The sequence below is a fragment of the Molossus molossus genome, unplaced genomic scaffold (genome assembly GCF_014108415.1).
Source record: "Molossus molossus isolate mMolMol1 unplaced genomic scaffold, mMolMol1.p scaffold_m16_p_3, whole genome shotgun sequence".
In the NCBI taxonomy this organism is placed as follows: Eukaryota; Metazoa; Chordata; class Mammalia; order Chiroptera; family Molossidae; genus Molossus; species Molossus molossus.
The window spans coordinates 117,035,558-117,062,399 of record NW_023425366.1 but is presented as its reverse complement, the minus strand read 5'-3'; the positions used below and the strand labels follow the sequence as shown (position 1 = coordinate 117,062,399).

Genomic DNA, 26,842 nt, shown 5'->3' with positions numbered 1-26,842 from the left:
CCAGCACCGGCACCTCATCTCGCCCTCTCTGCGGCCTGGAGCGCACAGAAAGGCAGCTCTCGGGCTGGCCGCAAACTCCGCGCCCAGGGGAGCAGCTCTCCGGCGCACCTCGCTTGGCCCCGGCCGCCCGGACTCACCACACCAAATCGCCGAGCCGCAGACTCACAGCCGCCATCTTACCACCCAACCACCACCGACGCACGGGTCGCCGGGAACCTTAGGTAGCCCTAGCACCGCCCATTGGAGTGCGCCGCGCCACGTGACGGGGGTGGCTGTCAACGGCCAAGCCGCTGCTCTGACGTCACCGCGCCCGCCGGGGCTTATTGGCTGGGAGAGAGGCACGTGACAGGGCGCCGCTGTCTCCGCGCGCCGGAGCTTCGAGACTCCCGGCTCCTTCCCCTCCCTCTGGCTCGTGACAACGAAGCACCCGCGGTCTGAGGCGGCGGCGGCGGCGGCGACGGCGACTACTGAGCTGCCGATCGAGCGCGGGAGGGAGTCGGCCGTGAGACCCGCCCCGCCCCCGGACCCTGGCCTCTGGCCCCTCCACCTCAGCGTTTCCGTTACGGCCGTTAGTCCCTCGCGGGCCCCGGAGCCGGCTGCATCGCCGAGCCGGCCGCTGCCCTGACGGACCTCGGCGCGGCCTGGAAGCCAGCCTCCGCTCGCGCCCGGGGCCCCGCGCTCGACGGGCTCTACGTGGCCGGGTCTGCGGGGCGGCCGGGTTCTTCGGAGAGCGCTTTCTAACGGCTGCGTTCGGGGAGCGGGTCCGACTCCGAGCCCGTGTCCTCGCCGCAAGTTCTCCCAGGGCACCCGTGCAGCCCGCCCCGACGTCCCGAGTTGTTCGACTTGGAGCCGGCGTCTCTCACTTCCTCCTGGGCCGGTAGGCGGCACGGCCGGCGAGGCTCCCGCGGGCGCTCGGCGACCCGGCCATGGGCCGCGGCGCAGGTCGGTTGCCCGCCGGGAGGCATGGCTCGGGGGCCGGCCGCTAGCAGCGCCGCAACCCGGGCTCCCGGGCCGGCATGAGGACGGTCGCGGGGTGACGAATGCGGCCCGTGGGTCCTTATCCTGCGTCGCGCCGGGGACAAAGGTGCGTGTCTTTGTCGGGACCGGGCAGTCACGTACGCTGAGTTGTAGTTTGACACTTTTGGAGAAGTTAGGAGCAGCTTGTTGTGACAACAGGAAGGCAGATGCCAGTCGCAGTTTCAATACGTGAAAACTTAAGCCGTTGAATGGGAACTAGGAACAGTTCAGCACAGCGACAGCCCAAACGTCAAATTGCAGATAGAAAATAAAAATTTTCAAAAGGTCCCATTCCCAGTTGCAGACTCCAAAGGTTCTAAGTCAAGGGTTGACTTAACTTAGAACCTTACTTTTCTTGGGTTGCCGCCTGCTTGAGAAGATGGCGGGTCCACACACGTCTGCCGCAGGCAGTTATTTTATAAGGAGACTGGTGTAAGCGGGGGTGGGGGGTGGGGGCGGTGTGTGCTAGCGAACTGACTTGTACACAACCTGGTCTTTCGTTGGAGTTCAATTTCCCAAAAGTACTGTCAGTTACAGGAACTGTCATTTACTGTTTTGTTTTAAAGACAAACTGATACTTTTTAAAGCATATTTATGATTTCAGGAAATAATTTCATGAAATTCAACACGTTTTTAATTTTAAAACTTAATTTTTGAGGAATGGAAAGATATTTTAATGACTTGATAAGAAATATGAATTTTAAATTAATGTTACACTGGGCCTAGAGGCATTCCTGTTAGAGTCATAAACATGGCAAAGAATATATTGTCTAGTATTATCTTGGAAGTTCTAGCCAATGCAGTAAGACATGAAACAAAAATAAACTTAATCTTTTGGAAAGAAGAGACAAAATTCTCATCTGTGAATGACAGGAACTATTTGGAAATGAAGGGGGAAAACATGAAGAGACTGACTACAAAATCAGTACACAAAATTCAATTTTTCTGTTTCACCAACAACCAGTTTGAAAATATAATGATTGAAAGGCTGTACAGATGTTCCTCGCCTCTTTGTACTTCGACTTTCACGGCTTCACTCTATTGTGGTTTTTTCAAAATATTCATTAAAAAATTGATGGAGCCCTGGCCAGTTTGGCTCTGCGGTTAGAGCGTCAGCCTGCGGTCCGGAGAGACCCGGGTTCGGTTCCCGCTAAGGGCACGTACTTCGGTTGCAGTTTGTCCCCGGCCCTGGTTGGGTCGTGCGGGTGGCAGCCACTCGATGTGTCCCTTCACGTCGATGTTTCTCACTCTCTCCCTTCCTCTCTCTCCCTCCCACTCTATCTGTACAAAAAATGGAAAAAAAAAAAAAAAATGATGGAGACAGTGAAAATGATAGAGCGCGCGCTCAGTTGTCTGAGTCAATTATATACCCCCATATTACAGTTAAAGTTAAAATTATTGTACGTATGGGCTGTAGGCTTAGGTATTTGAGCACTCCAGGAACCCTTCAACACCAGGTGCAATCGCTAGAGTCTGGAACGGATTAACCGAGATAAACTAGGGACGACTGTATAGCAAAAAATACATAATTCTTGAGAATAATCTGAGATAACAAAAGGAGGCTATCATTTCTTGGATAACATCAATTGAGGGTTTTTAAGAGGGATTTTTTTCTTCTGGTAGAATATTGTGCTTTTACTTAGATTAAGGTTTAACCAGTTAATGGTGAGTACAGGCATGCCTTGTTTTATTGTGCTTCACTTTATTGCCCTTCACAGATGTTGCGTTTTTTACAAATTGAAGGCAACAACCTCCACCAGCAAAAGGATTACGGCTCGCTTTACTGTGGTAGTCAGGAACCGAACCCGAAATATTTCCGAGGTATGCCTATATTTAAATACTTAGCTTTTATTAAGCCTGTATGTTGTACTGATAAATCTGGTTTTATTTACAGATTTAAGAATGTTTATATAAAAGAAAATACTTTACAAAGTTTCAATTAAGGCACCCTTTTAAAAGATTAAATTCCCTCTTTTTACAAAGTTCAATGCACTTAAATGTTTTAAACTGCATTTAAAGTTTTATATGCTTGGATTTAAGTCTTGTAAGTCAAATAAACGTGTAGATGTAAGTCTCATGTTATTCATTAATGTTTGATTTTTTAAAAAATTTATTTTATTTATTTTAGAGAGGAAGGGAGAGAGAGAGAGAGAAATATTGATGAGAACATCGACTGGCTGCCTCCTGCATCCCCCCCATGGGGATCAGGCCCAAAACCTGAGCATGTGCCCTGACCAAGAATCGAACTAGTGACCTCTTGGTGCCTGGGTAAATGTTTAACCACTGAGCCACACTGGTCAGGTCTAATGTTTGATTCTTTTAAATGTTTCAAATGACTTAGTAACAAGCAATAGCAGTTATCATGATTATAAAAATGCAAAATCTGTGTTAATATGCTATATATTTGATTTACTTTATTTTCTTGCACTATATCTATAACTTCTCAAGCCTGCAAAGTCCCTTAAACAACTAAGAGAAGCAGGTTTACCATCTAGGTGGACTGAAATTACAATGTCTAAAATTTGGGTCAGGATAAGGTTACATTTTTACTTATTTTTTTTTTGTTAATTCTCATGGAAGAATTTAAAAAATTTTGTATTGACTTTATTTTTTATTTTTTTGTATCCTCACCCGAGGACATTTTTCCACTTTTTGTTCAGGTAGAGTGGGAGGGAGAGAGAGGAACAGAGAGAGAGAGAGAGAGAGAGAGAGAGACATCGATGTGAAAGGAACACATCGAGTGGCTGCCACCCACACAACCGACCAAGGCTGGGGACAAACTGCAACCGAGGTACATGCCCTTAGCGGGAACCGAACCCGGGTCTCTCAGGACCGCAGGCCGACGCTCTAACTGCTGAGCCAAACCGGCCAGAGCTTTTATTGACTTTAGAGAGAGAGGGAGAGATAAAAACACAATTGGCCACCTCCTGCATGCCCCCCCACTGGGGATTTGGCCCACAACCAGAATTTGTGCTCTGACCAGGAATCTAACCGGCGACCTCTTGGTGCATGGGTCAACGCTCAACCACTGAGCCACACCAGCCAGGCCCAAAGATATTTTTTCCATTGATTTTTAGAGAGAATGGAAGGGAGGGGGGAGAGAGAGAGAAACATTGATATGAGAGAGACACATTGATTGGTTGCCTCCCACACTTGCACTTACTGGGATCAAATGTGCAACCCAAGTATGTGCCCTATACCGGCAGTTGAACCCACCACCCTTTGGTGCACGGGGACTACACTCTAATCCCTGAGCCACACTGGCCAAAGCACAAATTCTCTTCTTACAGTGAGACCTGCCTTGATCTTATCAGTGGGGGAACTATTAAAACTTCAACCTTCAGCAGAAATTTATTTTAAATCTTCACTCGAGGATATTTTTCCATTTACCTTCAGATAGAGTGGAAAGGAAGGAGCAGGAGAGAGAGAGAGAGAGAGAGAGAGAGAGAGAGAGAAACATCGATGTGAGAGAGACCCATCAACCATTGCCTTCCACACGACCCTGACCAGGGTTGGGGACTGAACTGCAACCGAGGTACATGCCCTTGACTGGAATTGAACCCAGGATTAGGCTGAAATTTATTTTTACAACCTAGTACATCACAACATTCTGGGGGCTTTGACAGTTTCTTTTAGAGGAATTGCAACATCTTACTGCGTGATGGTCTTTTGTACCACCAACCTGTTTTGTTGCTAATCACTTTGCTGCCTGATTAGAATTATATTAACTCTTTTAGATATTTCACTTTGTGTGGTTTTATAGATCACAATTATATGGTCATAATAGAAAGAGTGAATATTGCATTTACTATGTAAATATACACACACACATATACACATACACACACATATATAATGTATGTAAATCCTTCTGAATTAATTCATGTTTATAGTTCATTTACAGTCAAAATGCTGTGAGTTTTTTGGGAGAACTTGTCAAAATGATTCTAAAATTGATCTGAAATAATGACCAGGCTGGAATAGTCAAGTATTACTTTTCTTTTTTTATTAAAAAAAAAATTTGATTGCAGAGAGAGAGAGAGAGGAAGGGAGGGATGAGGGGAGAGAGAGAGAAACATCATCTTGTTTCACCCATTCATACATCCATTTATTGATTCCTGTATGTGCCCTGACCAGGGATCGAACCTTGGTGTATTGAGATGATGCTCCAACTCCCTGACCTACCTGGCCAAGTATTACTTTTAAAAGAAGAGTAGCCCTGGCCGGTTTGGCTCAGCGGTTAGAGCGTCGGCCTGTGGTCCGGAGAGACCTGGGTTCGGTTCCCGCTAAGGGTGCGTGCCTCGGTTGCAGTTTGTCCCTGGTCCTGGTTGAGTCATGCAGGAGGTGGCCACTCGATGTGTCCCTTTCATGTCGATGTTTCTCTCTCTCTTCCCCTCTCTCTCCCACTCTAGCTGAGCAAAAAAATGGAAAAATGTCCTCGGATGAGGATTAAAAAATAAATAAATAAAAGAAGAAGAGTAAAGATGAATGTAAAATTGAAAATGTAAAAATATACCATAAAATTTCTTAAAACAGTGTGGTACTGGTTAATATCTGTAGATACTAGATCAAAGTAACAGGGTAGATTTCAAAAATAGACCTTTAGATATCTGAGTTGTTGTTTAAGATATATGCCAGATCAGCAGGGAAAAGAGGATTATTTAGTGATTGATGTTGGGAGGAAACCAAGGTAGAGCCTTATTTCTCACTTTATGGCATAGTAAATTCAATTTGGGTTAGAGTTCAATGTGAGAATTATGTCTGTGAAAGACTGGATAGGTAGAGTCTTATAAGAATTCCTGGTTGGAGGACTTTCTAGGCACAAAAGAAATGAGAGAAGCCATAAGGGAAAAGATCCTAGTGTTAGCTGCATAAAAAGTTCATTAAATATCTTTCATCGTACCTCACTCTAAGCAAAATTAGATAGAAAATAACAATGAAAAAAAAGTCTGAGATGACAGACAATATACATATATGTATATATGTGTGTGTATGTGTATATATAATACATATCGTAAGTATAGAATATATCAAAAGCCTTTACAAATCAACAAAAAAGCTTCAATTTTTTTAAACCATTCCCTTAGTGCTGGACATTCAGATTGAGGTTGCTTTTATTATTTTTCCTATATAAACTACGCTGAAATGACTATCTATATGGATGTGGTAAGAAGTTCACACTTAAATGTGAGTTTTAAGCAAGACACACCTGGCTGGTGTGGTTCAGTGGTTGAGTGTCAACCCATGCACTAAGAGGTCGCCTGTTTGATTCCCAATCAGGGCACATGCCCAGGTTGTGGACCAAATTCCCAGTGGGGGACATGCAGAAGGCCGCCAATCTATGTTCTCATCAATGTTTCTGCCTCTCTCCTTTTCCCTTCCTCTCTCTCTAAAATCAATAAAAAAAATTTTTAATGTAGAGCAGAACACAAATTATACATGAAGCACAATTGTGTGTGTGTGTGTGTATGGTGGTGTATAGTATATTTGCATATTTATATTCTGTTAACCCTTGGAATGCTGGAGTTCACAGTATACTCTAACCATTTCCAAATAAGTTTGAAGGTCTTTGTCAGTGCCTGAATTTGGGTGTCTTAGGAAGTGAACATAGTCACACCACTCTTGAGACACTGGATTTTTACTTATTTCAGGCTGAGAGTTACTCTGAGCTAATGAAAACTGTCATTGCAAAGAATGGCTCTAAATGAAAGTAAACTGCTGGTGATGAAAATAAAGAAGTCTTACAAAAGATGTTATTCTTAGCCAGAAAAAAAGTGTTGCATAAATTACATAAACAACAATATTCTCTAGGGTTCTGTGCAATTTTGAGGATTCTTTAAGGCTCTTTTAGCATTGGTTCTCTACTGTCAAGGATTTAGTGAATATGCATAGAAAAAGGACAGGAAGGAAATATGCTAAACAGATTATCTGCGAATGATAGAATTTAGATACTTTTTATATATAAAAATGTTTACGTTTAAGATGAATAGTATTTAAACAGAAAAAAGCAATAAATGGTAATTAAGATAAATTGAACAGTGGATTCTTCTTGACAGTGAAATTCTTTTAAACTTATATCTGTATAACTGAAAAATCTTGGTTTGACCTGGCCCTTCTTTTCAATGTTAACAGAAGCCATGCAGTGACATCCGCTAAGACTTGTTGGTAGCCATGTCGGAGCCCCACAGGGTCCAGTTCACCTCTCTCCCAGGTTCTCTGAATCCTGTGTTTTTGAAGAAGTCCCGAAAGGAGGAGGTTGGGGGAGCAGAGCAGCATCAAGACTCTGAGCCGGCTGCAGCAGCTGTTCGGATTACACTCACCCTCTTTGAGCCAGATCACAAACGCTGCCCAGAATTCTTCTACCCAGAGCTTGTGAAGAACATACGAGGGAAGGTGAAAGGCCTTCAAACGGGAGACAAGGTACCCCCACAGGGGCCCCAGATTCACTCTGCAGATCTAATGCTTAGGGCAACATGTGCAAATGGGACTTTCAGAAGGTGGAAGCAAGAGTAGGTGGGCTTTGACTGCCCCAGGATCATGGCACCCATCCCAGAGCAAGCATCAGATTTGCCGGTTTTGCCTCTGGGCTCGAAGGGATAGAATTATTTCTAGAACCGCTCTCCTGATTTTTGCTGGAGAAAATGTAAGGTACATCCGAAGCCAATTTTAATTATGGCTAATTAATATAAATGAAAGAATCGACAAATTTTTTCATGCCAACGCTGTAAATAATACATGTATGTAGGTAAATGTGACCAGTCCCTGGATGTTCCAGTGCTGGATGATTTCATGCTGGACATTGTTTTCTAAAGGATTCTCAACTCTGCCTCATGTAAGGGCAGATGACAAAAGATAGACACTGCTCATCTCTTCTTTACACAAAAATATACTGAATAGTTACTTTATCTGGAGGGATAGAAACCTATTTTTTTTTTTTTATCCTTACCCGAGGACATTTTTCGATATTTTGTTCAGATAGAGTGAGTGGGAGAGAGAGAGAGAGAGAGAGAGAAAGATCGACGTGAAAGCGACACATCGAGTGGTTGCCACCCACACGACCCAACCAGGGCTGGGGACAAACTGCAACCAAGGTACATGCCCTTAGCGGGAACCGAACCCGGGTCTCTCCAGACCGCAGGCCGACGCTCTAACCGCTGAGCAAAACCGGCCAGGGCTAGAAACCTATTTTTGTGTGTATTTTTTTCTTGTTTTATATATTTGGGGAGAGGGTGGGGCAGAATTGGGTTGTAACCTTCCAGGCTTTTGAGAATCAGTTTGATTTCACAAGTGTTTTTTTTTTTTTTTTTTTAAATTCTCACCCAAGGATATTTTTTCCACTGATTTTTATGGGGAGGGTTGGGGAGAAACATCAATGTGAGAGTGACACATCAATTGGTTGCCTCCCCCACATGCCCTGACCAGGGTTGGGGATTGAACCAGCAACCCAGGTATGTGCCCTTGACCAGGAATCGAACTCAAGACCCTTTGGTCTATGGGTCAAAGCTCTAACCACTGTGCAACACCAGCCAGGGCTCAAGTGATTTTTTAAATGATCTATGTATGCCCTGGCCAGTTTGGCTTAGCAGTTAGAGTGTCAGCCTACGGACCAAAGAGTCACAGGTTTGATTCTGGTCAAGGGCACATACCTTGGTTGCAGTTCAGTCCCTAGCCCTGGTCGGGGTTGTGCAGGAGGCAACCAGTCAATGTGTCTCTCTCACATCAATGTTTCTCTCTCTCTCACTCTCCCTCTCCCCCCCACCCCCACCCATCTACTCTGAAAATAAATGGAAAAATATCCTCAGGTGAGGATTTAAAAAATAAGTAAAATGATGGTCATAAAGTATTAAAAAATTATTTGTTTCCTGGCAGATTTGTTTTTTACTTTTTAGTATGGAACTTAACAAACATGCATAGATTAGAGAGAATAGTATAATAAGCCCCATGTACCCATCACCCAGTTTCAACTATTAATGATGTTTTGGCAATTCATTAACAAAAAAAATTTTTGTGAACTTTTTAATTGAATTATGCACCTAAGAAAAGTGTACATATGATAAATGCACAGCTTAATGGATTTCCACAAACTTAACACATCCATGTAACGGCACCTAGATCACAAAAAATAACATTTTCCAGGAGGACATCAGAAACCTTCCTCCTGTCTTCCCAAAATGCTACCCCACCCTCAAGGTTTAACGACCACTCTGATTTCCAACAGCATAGGTTAGTTTTGCCTGTTTTTATATTGTATGTAGACGTGGAGTTTGGTGAAGAGCATTTGTAAGCATCTACTATACATCTGTGTACTATGTGAGGCTCTGAGAGTAGGTTGGTTGGGTCCCACACTGCAGCAGTTTTGTTCTCTAGACTGGCTTTTAGTCAGGTGGGGATTAGGCTAGTATCTGACTCACAGGACATCTGAAATTATGTTGATGCAGTTCCTAGCAGTGCTAGTGGCCAGTGCTCCTTCAGTCTAATTCATGGTTGTGCTGTTTGGGGTGAGTGCCTTTGGTTAGAAGGATTAGAGAGTTTTCTTTGCTCAGGTGAAAATGTGTTTTCTTGATTAAGATCTAATTGGTTGAATGGAAGCCAGTTGAGTCTGTGCCAAGGGTCAACTTGTTGGAGGGCCAGTGGGTAGCTGAGAAAAGTAGTTTCAAATTCATTCACAATCCTTTTTTCTAAATAGAGATACTATGCCTTGAGAGGAAGAGGAAATAGGGATTAATTAAGATATTTATTTATGGGCTCCAACCAAATTAATGGTTGAACTGGAATTAGAACTTGCGTGCTCCAATTTCATCTTTTTTGGGGGGGTTCTAGGTGCTCTTCGCCATTGAAGGAAAATGCATGAGTCGTACACAGAGAACATTGTATTCATTTTCTGGGGATTCACTCCTTGCCTACAGGTTGGACAACTGAATCGTGTGTCTGCTCTGCAGTGTTCAAAGCACGATGTAATCTGACACATTCATGTATTCATTTATTTAGCCTATATTTCTTATGATGTGAAGGCACTGTGCTAGATAAACACTGAGGTCTATATACAGGTGGAGAAACCGCTGTCCCAGCCTCAAAGGAACTTGCAATCTTGTAGATGTTTTAGGAGAATTATACCAACACAGGTAACAGGAGTCAGAGTGGTAATTATTTCAGTTTGGTACAAATACAGACCCTGGAGGGCTTGGACTGAGGAGAGCTTATATCCTTGATGCTGTGTTTGGATAGAGCTGGATCTCTATATGTTCAGGAAATAGTAATTATTGGATAACTACTGTTATCCAATGCAAAGCATTTTAAGGAGTACACAATGAATCCAACACTGATTCAGATGGGTGGAATTCCTTTATATTTTTCATTTTTATTTTTGTTAATCCTCACCCAAGGATAATTTTTGGTTTTATTTATTTAGTTTTTTCAGTTGTTACTGGAGGATTTTTTTTTTTTTTTTTTAAATCCTCACCCGAGGACATTTTTCCATTTCTTGTTCAGATAGAGAGAGAGAGAAGGAGAAACATCAATGTGAAAGGGACACATCGAGTGGCTGCCTCCTGTACTACCCAACCAGGGCTGAGGTTCAAACTGCAACCAAGGTATGTTCCCTTAGCGGGAACCAAACCTGGGTCTCTCTGGACCGCAGGCTCATGCTCTAACCGCTGAGCTAAACCAGCCAAGGCTGATTTTTTTTTTTTAGAGAGAGAGAGAATGGAAGGGAGGGAAGAAGAGGGAGAGAGAGAGAAACATCATGTGAGAGACACATCGATTGGTTGCCTCCTCCACCTGCCCTTGACTGGGGTGGGGATCAAACCTGCAACCCAAGATGTGCCCTTGACCAGGAATCAAACCAATGACCCTTCAGTGCTTGGGCCAGTGCTCTAACCACTAGGAAACACCGGCCAGTGCCAGATGGGTGGAATTTCTTAATATTATTTGAACCACTTAAGTTATATGAGATCATTGTAGAAAAATTAGAAGCTATAGATAAGCACATGATTTAAAGACTATCCATTTGTGGTACATTTTATATGTACGTTCTGTAATATCTCATTCCAAATATGTACTCTTAAGTTATTTAACTGATTCTTTAAGGGTGAGTGGAATTTCAATAGGCAGAGATAAGATGTGGGATCTAATCTTTAGTGTGTTTGGCCTACTCTGAAGTCTTATGGTATTTAGTACAGCAGTCTTATTAAAATTAAGATTCCTTGCCAAAGAAACTAAAGGTTCAGCTGTGGAAAATTGATGAGAAAAATGCAAGAGCAAGTTTATGGAGTTTTGGAAAACTGCATGAAAATGTTTGAAGTGAGTATTAAGATTGGGAAGAAAGAGATTAGGGACCCTTCAAGATAGGTATCCAAAGAAAAGGACTACTATGAAACTGAGTTTGATTTTCAGTAGAACTGAGAAAAGAACAAATTCATACTGCTTTTCTGACCAATAAGGCAGAATAACTCCTAAGAACTTATGCTACATTTCATGGGTTTTTAACCTTTATGAGCCACTGCTTTGGAAGTGAATCCCTCCTTAGAATGTTTTTAAGTACATAAAATGATTTTTAGGGTGACGAAAGAAACCACCTATATTGAAACACACATCTGTCTGTATAGATTGAGCATCCCCAACTAAAGGCCCCTTGCCATATTTGTAGCTCTACAGGATCTAGTGCTGCGGTGGGCAGTTGTAGGCATTTAATTAAGTTTTGATGAATTACCTGAATGGAAATTTTTCTTTCTTATACAACTAAGGTAAACACTGATGGGAAGATAGCATGTATTCTACCTTATTTTTTTTCTGAAAAAGTTGTTTTTATGTAGTCTGTAGGTGTTGAGTAGTTAGTGAATATATTATGACACATAGTGGAAAATTTTTGTAACTCTTATTTTGTGTAATGGTCTCTTTACAGAAGAAAGATCTCTCGGATCCTTTTAATGAAGAAGAAAAGGAAAGGCATAAAGTGGAGGCCCTTGCCCGGAAATTTGAAGAAAAATATGTAAGATTTCTCTTTGGGCAACAAAACAACCTTGTTGGGTGGGAGGCTTTTCTAGACATTTCCACATTCTTTTGGTGGAGTATCATCTAATCAACACTGATGTGGAAACAAATGTGGAGTTTGGAGAGAAGAGAATGCAGTTATAAACAGTTGCCTGAAGGTACAGAAAACGCATGTGGCAGGACTGGTGTATGCAGCTAAATGGATGAATGAACAAGAAGGGCCCTTTACACCTGCAATTCATCCTTAGAATAAATGTTTTGATAAAAGGTATATGAAGACATTTTAGTTCCTTCTGTCTTAGGCCATTTTATGCAGATACAAATTTTTCCTATTTGTATTTTTGTTTTTATTGACTTTAGAGAGAAAGGGAGTGGGAGATAGAAATATCAGTTGGCCAAAACATCTATTGGCTGTCTCCTGCAGGCCCACTACTGGGGATCGAGCCGGGACCTCTCAGTCCATGGGATGATGCTTAGTCCACTAAGACACACCAGCCCGGCCAAATTTGTCCTATTAAAAAAAATTTTTTTTTTTCTTTATTGATTTTAGAGAAAAAAGAAGGGAGACGGAGGGAGAGAAAAAGAACATCGATTGGCTGCCTCCTGCATGCCTCCCACTGGGGAGTGGTCCACAGTCTGGGCATGAGCCCTGACCAGGAATCAAACTGGTGACCTCTTGGTTCATGGGTTGATGTTCAACCACTGAGCCAAACCAGCCGGGCAAATTTGTCCTATTTTATTTTTTTTATCCTCATCCAAGGACATTTTTCCATTTTTTGTTCAGGTAGAGTGGGAGGGGTAGAGTGGGAGGGAGAGAGAGGAACAGAGAGAGAGAGAGAGAGAGAAACATCGATGTGAAAGGGACACATCGAGTGGCTGCCACCCGCACGACCAACCAGGGCCAGAGACAAACTGCAACCGAGGTACGTGCCCTTAGCGGGAACCGAACCCGGGTCTCTCGGGACTGCAGGCCTATGCTCTAACCACTGAACCAAACCGGCCAGGGCAAATTTGTCCTATTTTAAAAGGCCTTTAGGGAAGGAGATTTTGGGGTATGTGTGAGTGTGACTGTTCCAGTGCTTTACACCGTTTAGTCACCAGCTGATGGAATTCAAGGCAATGATTAATTCTGTGTATTAAGAAAACCATGTGATCTTAGACTTGAAAGTTTAAGAGGGTAGATCTCGTGTGTTCTTACCACAATTAGAAAAACAAGCATAAAAAAGTGTATGACTTATTTCAAATTTTAGGGTGGAAAGAAACGTAGAAAAGACCGAATACAGGACTTGATTGATATGGGGTATGGTTATGATGAATCCGATTCCTTCATCGATAACTCAGAGGCGGTAAGTACTTAATGAAAGTGCCACATAGAAACTACCACATTCTCGCCGTACTGGTAATGACCCAGAGGCTGGAGAATGGGTCAGAGTGGGCCTGCCCTTAGCATGAGGAAGGAGCTGCACTGATGAGGGAAGAAGTGACACCCTTGATCTGGGCCTTGGTTTCCTTACTGAAAATGATACCAGATCTGTCCAAAACACCTTCTAGCTTAGACATTCATGATTGGCCAGAGGCATGTGTAGGCATGTGGTCTGAAATATGACAGGGGAACATCTGTTCTGCATCTTCAGCCCTTAGAGCTGACTGTTTGTTTTTCCCCTTTCAGTATGATGAGCTTGTTCCTGCTTCTTTGACTACAAAATATGGAGGATTTTACATTAACTCGGGAACCCTGCAGTTTAGACAAGCATCAGAATCTGAGGATGACTTTATTAAAGAAAAGAAGAAAAAATCTCCAAAGGTTAGAACGTTGCTTGCTTTTGGATTTCTGAAGTGTTTTTTTTTCTTGTTTTTTACAAACCTTGTGAGGTCAGTGGGTGACTTGTCAGAATATGTGCGTTTTAGGATGGCTTAGGAGATTGGCGGAAAGGCATGAACTACGCCTATGCCAGGTTGACAGTTCACCTTTCACACCTGTGCAGTGGCAAGGTGCTATGAGTCCCAGCAGGCTTGGCAGGGATTCCTTCCTTGACGTCATCTCAGGGTGGGGATGAGGAAAGTGAAGGGTATGTAGTGAGGGGAGGTTGCACCAGTATTGCTGTGTCTCTTTGGACATGTAGAGATCTTTAGTTCCCAGGGGTGTCATCCCAATGAAAACAAGTTAGCTTTAAGATAAGTTTATTTTGAAGTCTGTCACTGCCTGTGTGTTTCAAATGAGAGGCAGGGCCCACATACAGCTCATTTCAAACTAGAAAGGTTTATGGCTGCACAGTGGTCACTGTGGTCTCAGCCCCTGGTGCTTTTAGGAGATGTTGTCGGTGGGAATGCTGTATTGACCTGCCACAGGTCTGTGGTCCAGGAACTGATCTGAAAGCTTTTGTTTATGAAGGAAATAGGACAGCTCTCAGGATGTGCCCTGGGCGGAGCAAGGCCAGTGTTATGTCGTGCACTTGCTCCCTGAGTGAGGGGGCTGTGTAACTGTGCCTTGTCTTTAATTCTCAGAAGCGGAAGTTGAAGGAAGGTGGTGAGAAGATAAAGAAGAAGAAAAAAGATGACACTTATGACAAGGAGAAGAAATCGAAAAAGTCCAAGTTTTCCAAAGCCGGGTGAGAGGCAGCAGCTTCTTTGCTAGGATAAAATCTGAACTGTTAGGGCAGGACACTTAGGAGCTGACTTGCCCTCCTCCTCTCAGCTTCAGATAAGGCAGCAGGGCCTGGCCTTTCGTTCCTCATAATGCCTCCCACAGTGCCATTGTGGGCATAGTCAGTGCTCTCACATCCCTGTGTGTCAGACATTCACAGTTCTCTCTGTCCCACCGTCAGTGTTGGCGGCTATTTCTGTCACTGTATGACTGCTGCTGTCTCTTGTTCTCTTGGGCACCCCTCCTCTGTCCCAGTTTTCCTTTTGTCTCTGCTGTTTCCCTATGTCTTCTCTGGTCCTGCTTTCTTTGCCTCACTTAGTCTCACCCCAGCTGCCCTTCAAGTTGCTGCTGCTCTCCACTGTTCCTGCTTTCTCCCTTTAAAAGCTTTTCTTGCTCACCCCCTTTTTGCAACCTTTTATTTCAGCCTGGCAGTGGTTTTTAAAAACCCATCGGATATGTAGCACTCTGTGACACGGTTTTGCTAACCTGTATTAAATCTCAAGCTTTGGTCCCAGCAAGAAGGAGCTCCATGTGCCAAGAGGAGGGAGGAGGAATAACAGGGTGGACTTGTGATTGAGGTTCCTGGAGACCACTGCACTGGGAATGGGTGAAATCCCTCTGTGAATTTCCCCTTCGAGGTGTACTGCAGCCTTAGTAACAAATTTCTCCCTTACTTGCAGCTTCACAGCCCTCAATGCCAGTAAGGAGAAGAAAAAAAAGAAATATTCTGGGGCTTTGAGTGTTAAAGAGATGCTAAAGAAATTTCAGAAGGAGAAAGAGGCTCAGAGAAAGAGGGACGAAGAGCATAAGCCTGTAGCGGTCTCGTCGGCAGAAACTCAGGGCCCACGGGAATTGGAGGGCACCTCTGACCCCTTGCTGTCGCTTTTCGGCTCCACTTCTGACAATGACTTGCTTCAGGCAGCCACTGCCATGGACTCACTGACTGATTTGGACTTGGAGCATCTGCTCAGTGAGTCTCCAGAAGGAAGCCCCTTCCGTGACATGGATGATGAAAGCGATTCCCTTGGGGTGGGACTGGACCAGGAATTCAGGCAGCCCTCTTCCCTCCCTGAAGGCCTGCCTGCGCCCCTGGAGAAGCGCGTTAAGGAGCTGGCTCAGGTATGGTGACACAGAGTGGCCCAGGCTTTCCTGGAAGCAGTTTGGGCAGATTGACACTGGTTCTGTACCCATTGAAGCTACATGCCCAGAACAACCCTTAGTGAGTTGGCAGTTTCAGTGTAAGCTTTTCCAGGCTCTCTTCTCATCTCAAGTGAGGAAACAGTGTAAGCTCTGCTTGTCAGATGTCATTTTTAGACCTTTTGTGGTTCCTTCACTCTTAGAAAATTTACTTTCTTCTGGGAAGATTTTCTATTTTCTGCTGTTAGGTTCCTTTCCCACAGAGTATCTTTCCTTTTGTGTGCTAGATGACACTAATGTTGGCAGCAGGCAGCTGAGGCAAAGATCTATCTTTTAATAATCTGTTGAAGGTTTTGAAAATTCACAAAAGTCTGTACACGTTACACGAAAGAGTATGTGCTTAGTTGCATCTGGGTTTTAGTTGCTCCCTAGACTTGCACGTCATTAGTCTTTGGTACTGATTACAGGAATGCCTAATGGTTATAAATAAAATGGAGTAGAACCTTGAATGCTGTCCATGCTCTATTAAAAACAGCAACAAATGCCAGAATCAAGCAGCCATTGCTATTTTCCCCTGGTGATGGGGAATTGATCATTAGAGTACTAAGAACTGTCAATTCATTAACATATTCCTACCTGTAAACCAAGCATGGGTTGTTAGTCATGATGACATTTACATTTTAGTTAAGATAACCTTTCACCTTGGGCCTTGTGGCTTGACATGGAGCTTCTGTGGTATTTATGCTCTATAGCTGGAAATTGTTATTTTTCAAAAATTTTATATGGTAAGTTTTAAACCAGTGATTTTCATAATGTTCCAGAATCACTGGGTATAATAGTCCTTGTGTTGTAGGGTAAATGTTAACTACTGCTACAAATGATTTTGTCACTTCCAAAAATATTTTAATATAACATACGAAGTAAATCAAACAACCTATTTAGATTTCTAGTTCATCCTCATTAGCTCGTGGGGTGTTCTATTTGCATGTAATGATTTTAAATGATTTATACCACATTGGAAATTCAGAGTATATCTTAATAGGACGTTAAGTTGGAAGTAGTTGAATCTGAACTTGGCATGTTTGAGCGTACTGCCCTATATTTGCTCTCAGAATTTATGTTAAAGAACCATTACTCCTTGTTCTTTTTTTTTTCATCCTCACCCGAGGACATTTTTCTGTTTTTTGTTCAGATAGAGCGGGAGGGAGAGAGAGGAAGAGAGAGAGAGAGAAACATCAACGTGAAGGGACACATCGAGTGGCTGCCACCCGCACGACCAACCAGGGTCGGGGACAAACTGCAACCGAGGCACGTGCCCTTAGTCGGAACCGAACCCGGGTCTCTCTGTACCGCAGGTCGACGCTCTAACCGCTGAGCCAAACTGGCCAGGGCCTTTTTTTTTTTTATCCTTACCTAAGGACCTTTTTTTTTTTTGATATTTTGTTCAGATAGAGTGGGAGGGGGAGAGAGAGAAACATCGACATGAAAGGGATACATCAATGGGTTGCCACCCACAAGACCCAACCAGGGCCGGGGACAAACTGCAACCGAGGTACATGCCCTTAGCGGGAACCGAACCCGGGTCTCTTTGGACCGCAGGCCGTCGCTCTAACCGCTGAGCCAAACCGGCCAGGGCAATTACTCCTTGTTCTTTTCAGTCCTCTAGTTTGTAATCAGATTGTTTTGTAGCATCTGAAAGTTTGAATAAGATATATGTGGCAGTAGCTAGTTGTTGTTTTTTTACATAAAGTCAAAGCAATTCTTGGATGTGCCCCTACTCCCACTATAGGTTTTGTTCTAGCCTAATAACTTATACTCATTATTTCCCTTTCTTGGGAAAAATGGACAAATTTAGTGGAAGCAAAGTGGCATAACATGAAAGAGCATTGGGCTATGATTCAAGAAAGCCTCACTTTCTGGGGTGCCCTGGATGGACATTGAGCAAGTTGTCCTTCCTTAGTGACTGCCAAGTCTTGGTTATCTCTTGGTCACAATGGAGACAGGGTTCAGGTTTCCATAGATAAAGTAGACTTGGATCCCGGTGGGGTGATGGTGATCCTGAGAGATTGATGTACTGGCTTGAAAATATAATGTTCAAATATGAAATTGATACTTTAGTTATCCCCTGACCCTTCTATAACAGCATTAAGAAACTTTGGGAAATGAGGTGGAAAGTGGGAATTAACCATCATCCTGACAGCCTGAAAACTCTTTTCAATTTACATATTATTTTCTAACCTCTGTGTATATATGTTTTTATGTAGTTGTAATTATAGTCGTGCATAATTGTTTCTTGCTTTCTTCACTTAATAAATATTATAAAGCCCTCATCACTTTTAATGGTTGCATGAAAAAGAAGGCTTATTTTAGAAAGTTACCTGGTAGGTGCTTTGTTCCTACCAGGGTCCTGCACTTGGGGCACTTGGAGCCTTCTGCATGTGTGCATAAGTGCTCTAGACCCAGACTCTCCTGAGAATCTGCTGGTAAAGATAGTCTTCCCAGGGAAAAATGCCTATGTACACAAAAATTGCATATAATTTCAAAAGCTATACATGGGCATTTGGAACATAAGGAGCCCTGTTCTAGATCTTGAACTGTATATTGCATTTTTAAAGCTTAAATTAAACTTGATGTATATAACTGTAACATTAGCAATGTTATGTATTTCTCACTTTTTCACTCCCTTCATTTTTCTATTTTTCCTCTTATTGCCTCTAGTTTTATAATAACTTGTTTAGATTTTAAATCTTGGCCCCAGATGATACATGTATCAGTTTCTACTGTTATCTAAAAAACTACCCCACACTTAGTGGCTTCAAATAGTGATTCATTTCTCCTGCCTCTGTGGGTTGGCTGGGTGGTTCCTCTTATCCTACCTGGGTGCTCTCTTATACCTGCATTCAGCTGGCAAGATGGCTGGGTGCTGGGACTAGGGAGCCTCTCTCTCCTCTCGTCTTTCTTCCTGGTCTTTTTCAGTGCATGGCAGTCTCAGGGCAATATTTCAAGAGGGTGAAAGTGGGAGGCATAAGGCCCTTAAACCTTTAAAGTTGTATGTACCACATCACTTTTGCCACACTATATTGGTAAAGCAAGTCACAAGAGCACACCAGATTGGAGGATTGGGGAACTAGAGACCACCTCTCCCTGCGGGAATGCATGTTTTGGGAAGGGAGGAATCTGTGGTCCTGTTTGCACTCTACCACTGAACATAAGCAGATTTTAATCTGATACGATCCCTTAGGGAAAAATTCTTTCTGTGGGAAGCAAAAATTAAATTTATCTTCTAGCTAGATGTGATACTTAAAACTTTCAAAAATATATTTGAAAGCTTAAATATGTTAAAGAGGTCCTCCAAGAGGGTGACCTTGGTGAATACCCAAGCAATGTTTACTGTTTTCTTCTCACACTAGCCCATTTTTCATTTCATACTCCTTGTACTGTACGTTTTTATGGACCCCAGGGAATCCAGTGATTTGATTCAGTGGCCTTACTCTGTCTTCTCTTAATATGTGTTGATTGTGTCTTTTGTTTTGGTTGTTGGAAAGCTCAGGTGTGTTGCCCCTTTAGGTTACTATCTTTATAGTTTGGCAGCCTCTCAGCCTGATCCATATAGATGACCCAGGTCTGTTTTGGTCCTTTTCAATCAAGTATAAAATGGGAACAATACTAAGACTAGAAAAGAAACAGACCCTATGTCATCCACCCTGCTGCTCTACCTGCTCACTGCTTACTGTCCTACTGAGTTAGAACCCCCACATTGCAAATCCAGGGAGACATGGATCCAAGGAGAATAAGGTCAAAAAACAAACAAACACTAACCTGTTTAATGTTCTTTAAAAAAGAAAATCATGCCAGATTTCATTCAGTTCAGCAAAAACAGGTACAGTATATATAAAATTCTGAACTAGGTGCTGAAAGGTTATAAGTGGCTTTTCTTACAGTAAACAAAACAGCATATTAAAAAGCTATTGGACTATCGTAGATCAGCATGATCTGGCTTATTTAACTTTACTTCCTAGTTAATCTCTGATTGATCAGTTCATTCAACTCCTTGGGCAAGGGTGTCCCTTCTTAAGGTTGAGGAACCTAACTTATTTCTGGAAGACTATCAGATGGCTATCCAGTTGTTCTTTTAATTAGATTTATTTAAAAATGCAACACCTGCGCTGGCCTGTGTGGCTCAGTTGGTTGGGCATTGTCCTATGCACTGAAATGTTGCTGGTTTGATTGTCCGTCAGGGCATATGCCCAGGTTGTGGGTTTGATCCCCAGCAGGGGCATGCAGGAGGCAACAGATCGATGTTTCACTCTCACATCATTGTTTCTCTCTCTTCTCTCTTCCTCTCACTCTAAAAATCAGTTTTAAAAAATCTTAAAAAAATAAAAATGCAGCACTTGACTAATTATCTTCGATATAAAATCAGACCCTCAGAGATACTACCTACACAATCCAAAAGGCATCGGGGGAGGGGTGGGGTATCTTATTAAAATTATATACCCCAAAGCTTCTGAAATATTAGAGAAATGATTGATATCTAAAAATAAAATTTGATTGGAAAGCTAAACTGTTTATGGGTCTGACAGTGGGGCATTTGAAATACATGTTGAAGTAATTAGGTTGAATTTTTATGAAGGTGCTTATGGATCTTATAACTAGGAGTGTATAAGCTTAAGCAAAAGAATGGCTCGGTTTTATTTTCTCTCAAACTAAAACCATAATTTGAGTACGTTAAAAGTGCCAAATTAGAATTTCAAATCCTTCTGAAAGTGTAAGAAATTGGTAGATGAATGGATTCCATTTCCATCCATCCATTTGAATCTCTTTCATCTCAGGATTCTGTGCTATCCTCTAGCTAAGGGATCTTGCAGAAAATGCATGTTATGTTTGGTTGTTCAGTGCTAAGCTTTTCTTCCTCTGATTTGCATTCTTTCAGTGATATCTGTTCATTTCATTCATTCATCCACTCAGCTTGCATTTACTAAGCATCTATTATGTGATAAGCAGATGTGGGAAATATATTGATGAATAAGATTCAATTCTTGTTCTCCATTCTTGAGTTTGTTATATAAATAGACCAGTAGACATTATAAACAACAGGCTGTTGGACAAAACAGAATGCAATAAGCTCTGTGATGTTTTGATGGCCAAGCAAATGGTCAGGGGTTCAGCCAGACTTAAGGAGATGTAAGAGAAGGTCTGTAGGAATACATTGGCTTCAGGCTGGTGGCAACAGGCTTTGCCAGTCTTATGGAAGAGATGGCGTGTTAGTAAGCCAGCGCACAGAGCTAAGGATGGGTGAGTTGTTGGATGGTGGGGCTACGCTGCTCTGTGGTAGGGGATGAGAGCTGGAGTGGATGGTTGGGGCCAGATCCTAGAGGACCCTCCATGCCACATGAAGGAGTTTGGATTTGATTCTAGGCTTGGATAGAGCTGACAAAGAGTTCTAAAGAACAGAGTGGAAGAATTTAAGAAAAATAGTGTTGTTATTAGAAGTGAGGAAAATAAGAGGGAGAGCAGAAACCTAGTGGGTTTGGTTTTGGCAAGTTGGGTTTGCATACCAGAGGGTCATCCATTCATAGAAGTAATTGGAAATTACTTAGAAATCATTGGAAATTCCAATTAGGGCTTAGAAAAAAAGGGTTTATGCCTAGAGATATAGATTTGAGAGGCCTATATGCATTTGTGTTGTTTTGAAGCTGTGAGGGAGAAGGCGTTATTGGGAGAAGTGTATTCTAGATAGAACCTTGGGGGTCCATCTGTAATTAAAGAGCTAGTTGAGGAGACAGATGGAATAGTCAGAGGTAGGATGAAGACCCAGTGAGGAAGGCAAATGGGGTGAGATAAAAGTGGAGGATGGTTATTTCTGCCTGCTGTTTCAGAGAGCTTGATCAGGATTGATCATTTCATTTTAGGTAGTCATTCACCTTACTGCCTCTGTTTACCATCATTATTATACTGTAAACCACATCTGAAGTTTTACTTTCTCTAAAGCCTTTTGAGCAGCAACTCTTGGGTTTAGATCAGTGAGTCTTTTTTTTTTTTATCAAGGATATTTTTCCATTGATTTTTAGAGAGAGTGGAAGGAAAGGAGGGAGAGAGAGGGAGAAACATCGATGTGAGAGTGACACATTAGTTGGTTGGCTTCCATGTGACCCCGACCAAGGATCAAACCTGCAATCCAGGTATGTGCCCTTGACCAGAATCAAACCTGCCATCCTTTGGTCCTCGGGCCGATGCTCTAACCACTGATCCAAACTGGCCAGGTCTAGATCAGTGACTCTTGAGCCTCTCTGTATCTTAGAGTCACCAGAATTACTTTTAAAGAGTACTGATACCTGGATCTCTTTAAAAGAATATAGACTCATGGGCCTCATTCCCAGAGATTCTGATGTGATTCAATTGTACAGCCAGTATGAGAACCACTGGTTCAAACTTTGGCAGAGTTTGCTTTCTTCACTTGTGCTTTCAGGGCTGCTTGCTATGGTTGCTTCATGGATCTCCAAGCTTGCCTTCCAGGTGTAATTGTGTTCTCATAGGGAGTAAAACACCATATAGTAGTCTACTATATTTTATGTTAATAAGTAGTAATGTATGTTAGTAATTCCAGTGTTTTGGGTACCGGAGTTTGTGATATACTGCAAGTAGATTATGAATTTTCAAAGAATTATAATGTCTTTAAATGCTAAAGTAGCACATTATTAACTTGGTAGATAAAGGCCTTCAAATATTGTAGGTTTGTTAAAAATTCTTGATTGTTTTTGTACTGTAGATTTATGAAAATTCCAGCTCTCATTTTATTTTATTTTATTTATTTTATTTTTTATTTTTTTTATCCTCACCGGAGGACATCTTTCCATTTTTTGCTCAGGTAGAGTGGGAGGGAGAGAGAGGAACAGAGAGAGAGAGAGAAACATCGATGTGAAAGGGACACATCGAGTGGCTGCCACCCGCACAACCGACCAGGGCCAGGGACAAACTGCAACCGAGGTACGCGCCCTTAGCGGGAACCGAACCCGGGTCTCTCAGGACCGCAGGCCGACGCTCTAACCGCTGAGCCAAACCGGCCAGGGCCCAGCTCTCATTTTAGATGGTAGAGTGCTGGGCACAAGAGTTAGCTAGCTGGCCAAATCAAATGCATAATGATTGCTTTGACTCTGTGATCTTCTTTTATGTGACTTTTTTTTTGAAGTCTTGAGCAGAACAGACAGCCCTTAGATGCTTCAGCAGCATTTGAAAAGAGCTGGATGTATCATTTCTAGAGCAGATAGTAAATCGCAGGTGAACTTAATCTGAGATTAGAGCTGTGTAGGGAAGGACATGGTGAGGATTTTATTGATAGATGTTCTGTAGGGACTAACTGCTCTTGTGCCTGTGGGTGAGTATAAGGGCCCTGTGGGGAAAGTGCACTAATGGATGTTACTGTCTGCTATGAACCAGGCTGCCAGAGCTGCTGAGGGAGAGAGCAGACAGAAGTTCTTCACCCAGGATATTAATGGCATCCTCTTAGAGTGAGTATCTTTTGTTTCTTTATTGTTACCATGTCTGGGAGTATGATTGAATTACATAAAGATGACCACTGATGAGGTTTTTTAAAAATTGTTTTTTGTTTTAGTGTTCTTTATAGTAGGGGACATACCAAATATTTGTTTCTAGGAAATGATAGACCTTACTAATCTTAGGCAGCAGGCGTTATTAGAACACTGTATCATAGTCATGGCCTGTTGGAAGTGGATTTTGTGGCAAATAGATTAAATAAGAAAGAAGGTGTTGCTTGCCTTTCTCTGGGAAAAGTAAGATGATTTGGTATAGCCAGGGGCCTGCTCTGCTGGGTACTCCTCAGTCTACCTAGTCATTCTTGCTCTCACTTCTGCTCCCAGGGCCAGTGTGCACCATCCTATAACCCATCTCGCAAATGCCCGAACCTCTGAGATGCCACACTGTGTAAATTGGATTAAAAAGCAAAAACAACCCAAAAAAACCAACCATAAAAAAATCCCACACACATATAAATCCAAACCAGGTTCTTTGTATGTGACTCTCCAGCTTTGCCAACTTCTCTCCTGGTTGCATTTTGCATATGTAGCAGAGGAAGCTTGTTGCTCAACAGCTGAGGATTTTGCACATGTAAGTGTAGTTGTCAAGACTTGGGAATATTTTAGCAAAGGACCTTGCCTGGCCAGGATGGGGATTGACCACTTGGGTCAGGAAGCCTGTCCACAATGCCTGCTAGAGTGAGCCAAACAGGGAGAGCTCAAAGGATCAAAAACTGTTTGAAATAATATTTTACTTATCTACATGGAGACATTGGAGGGATGAGGATTTCCTTGACTTCCTGATCAGGAGTAGAACTGGGAACTGGAAATGTAAGGAAGTGCTGCTGGATAGTATCGATCCCCAAGTAACTTAGTTATTTTCCATTTTGAAAGCTTTTATGCCTTCTTTATTTATGAAATTTAGTACTTCAGAGTTTGTCCTCTCAGGCCCTGATGACCTTTGACTTGGTCTTGTCTTTGTTGTTGTTGTTAATCCTCACCCGAGGATATTTTTCCATTGATTTTTAGATAGAGTGGAAGGGAGAGAGGGAGAGAGAGAGAAAGAGAAACAAGCATCGATGTGAGAGAGACACATAGATTGGTTGCTTTTCACATGACCTCAGTCTGAGCTGGGGATCTGCGATGTAGGTATGTGCCCTTGATCAGGAATCACATCTGCGACCCTTTGGTCTGTGGTCCACCACTCTAGCTGCTGAGCAAAACCGGCCCAGGGCTGACTTGGTCCTTTCTTTGACTTGAGAGCCTTAATCCATTTACCCAGCAAAGTTCAAGTTTGGGAGTTTTTGTTTGGTGACTGTTAGAGATCTGTTGCACTGGCTACTCAGTTAGGTTACATTGTGTGTCTGATGAGATAAGGTTTGACCTGCTCTTGGCTCCTAGCTTTCCTGTTCATGGTAGGGTGATCTAATGTCAAGAAAACATGCCATGAGCTGTGGCCCATTGATAACTGTTCTGTTCTTCAGCATAGAGGTGCAAACTCGGGAGCTCAGTAGCCAGGTTCGTTCTGGGGTGTATGCCTATCTTGCTTCATTCCTGCCCTGCAGCAAGGACACCCTCGTCAAACGTGCTCGAAAACTTCACCTCTATGAACAGGTGGGTGAAATGGAGCCTGTTGGCTTTGGGGCCCAGAGGAGGGGGCAGTGACTGAGTCTTCACAGATGCAACATGTGCTGCTGCACTGCCTCTGTGTGATTATTTCTATCCTCAATATAAGAGATGCATAAAACAAGCTTATGATATGTCCTGCAATCTGCAGGGGGGGCGTTTGAAGGAGCCTCTCCAGAAGCTTAAGGAAGCCATTGGCAGGGCAATGCCAGTGCAGATGGCCAAGTACCAGGATGAATGCCAGGCCCACACACAAGCCAAGGTTGCTAAGTAAGTATGTCCCATCGTTCTCATCAGCATTTCCATCTCCTTATCTTAGAAGTCTTGGGAATGGGAGATGGGGGAGGCAGTGAACACAGGAGGAACCAGTTCTCCTTTTGTGACTTTAGGGTCCTGTTTAATTCTTTTCGGTAGGATGCTGGAAGAGGAGAAAGACAAGGAGCAGAGAGAACGGATTTGTTCTGATGAGGAAGAAGATGAAGAAAAGGGGGGCAGGAGGATAATGGGACCCCGGAAGAAATTTCAGTGGAATGATGAAATCAGGTGTGCCCAAACTGGGTCCTTGCCTCATTGGAGGGTTTGTGGGGCCAGTGTCTGAGCATGTTCCCGTGTTTCTAATGAAGGTTAGAATCATTTACTTTAATCAGGGCTGGTGAAAGCACATGATTAAAACCTTGAAGAAGCATTTGGGGTACTTTGAAGTTTTTTACTTCTGCCTACTCCTTAGGGAGCTGCTCTGCCACGTGGTGAAGATAAAACTGGAGAGCTATGATCTGGAGAGGAACAACAAGGCCCATTCCTGGGAGGATTATGTGAAGGTGTTTCTGGATGCTGAGGTCAGACCTCTCTGGCCCAAAGGCTGGATGCAGGCCAGGTGAGTGTCCATAAATAGCCATTATAGTCAGTGTGACGATGAGGTGGAACATTCTTGTAAAAAAATTTTCAAGTGCTTCTTTTGAGCCAGGTCAGCATGGTTCCTTCCCTCAGGGAATCACTGGTTGACTTGACTCTAATTTTCACATAAGGAATTTGGGGGCGTATTGGTCTCTATGAAGGGGTCTTCTCAGTGTTCCCCAGAAGGAAGTTTTCTGTGGGGTTTGTCTTTGTCATTCTTTGTCCCATTTCAATTTAAAGTTGGCTGCATGCCTTTCCCACCTTAATCTGTCATTTCCTGTGTTGAGATGATGGCTCCTACTGAAAGCTGAAAGATGGAAACATCTTAATGTTCCGACTGCTCATTGGAGTTAAGTATCAGGCTTTTCTTAAGTACTAGGCTGCTTTGTGTTATGTAGCCTCCCATGGATGGGGTACATCTGCAATACACAGACAAAGTTAGCAGGAGCTAGTGTTCTTTTTTTTTTGGTAATTAATTTATTTTTGTTCTAGATGTTCCTCCTTTCCCCCCCACTGATTCTCCCCTCCCTCCCTCCCTGCCCTGCCCCCAGCTTTGTTGTCCATGTCCATTGTTCATGCATACATGCATATAAGTTCTGTGGTTTATCTCTCCCCCACCATCCCCTCTTCTGGGGATTGTCAGTCTGTACTCCACTTCCATGTCTCTGGGACTACCCCATTCCTCAGACTGTTATGTTCATTATATTCCACAAATAAGTGAGATCATATGATACTTGTCTTTCTCTCTTTGGCTTGTTTCGCTTAGGATAATACTTTTCAAGTCCCTCTATGTCATCTCAAAGGATAAGAGATCTTTCTTTCTTACAGCTGCATAGTACTCCATTGTGTATATGTACACAGCTTTTTTTATCCATTCGTCTACTGATGGACACTTGGGCTGTTTCCAGATCTTAGCTATTGTAAATAGTGCTGCTACAAACATGGGGGTACATACATTCTTTCTGATTGGTGTTTCAGGCTTCTTAGGATATATTCCTAGAAG

The 26,842-nt window shown here is 42.9% G+C and overlaps 2 protein-coding genes across 13 annotated transcripts in view; one reads left to right on the top strand and one right to left on the bottom strand.

Moving 5' to 3' along the window:
* The window catches only part of GLYR1 (glyoxylate reductase 1 homolog), a 43,171-nt gene extending 42,978 nt beyond the window's left edge, over positions 1-193 (bottom strand). For 6 of the 8 annotated variants that reach the window (XM_036279145.1, XM_036279149.1, XM_036279150.1 and 3 more), the window contains exon 1: positions 138-189. In XM_036279145.1, coding sequence (XP_036135038.1) covers positions 138-175 — 38 coding nt within the window. In that variant the 5' untranslated portion in view covers positions 176-189. Of the gene's footprint in view, positions 1-137 lie in introns of all 8 variants that reach the window. The other 2 variants (XM_036279144.1, XM_036279147.1) reach the window with 2 other exon arrangements.
* A 791-nt stretch (positions 194-984) lies between these two features.
* The window catches only part of UBN1 (ubinuclein 1), a 59,112-nt gene continuing 33,254 nt past the window's right edge, over positions 985-26,842 (top strand). For 4 of the 5 annotated variants that reach the window (XM_036280875.1, XM_036280873.1, XM_036280874.1 and 1 more), the window contains exons 1-13: positions 985-1,084; positions 2,736-2,838; positions 7,150-7,437; positions 11,918-12,004; positions 13,257-13,352; positions 13,676-13,810; positions 14,512-14,615; positions 15,331-15,769; positions 23,225-23,295; positions 24,804-24,933; positions 25,097-25,215; positions 25,360-25,488; positions 25,673-25,819. In XM_036280875.1, the coding sequence (XP_036136768.1) occupies positions 7,189-7,437; positions 11,918-12,004; positions 13,257-13,352; positions 13,676-13,810; positions 14,512-14,615; positions 15,331-15,769; positions 23,225-23,295; positions 24,804-24,933; positions 25,097-25,215; positions 25,360-25,488; positions 25,673-25,819 (1,706 nt within the window). In that variant the 5' untranslated portion in view covers positions 985-1,084; positions 2,736-2,838; positions 7,150-7,188. The remainder of the gene's footprint in view (positions 1,085-2,735; positions 2,839-7,149; positions 7,438-11,917; positions 12,005-13,256; positions 13,353-13,675; positions 13,811-14,511; positions 14,616-15,330; positions 15,770-23,224; positions 23,296-24,803; positions 24,934-25,096; positions 25,216-25,359; positions 25,489-25,672; positions 25,820-26,842) is intronic. The other variant, XM_036280877.1, reaches the window with a different exon arrangement.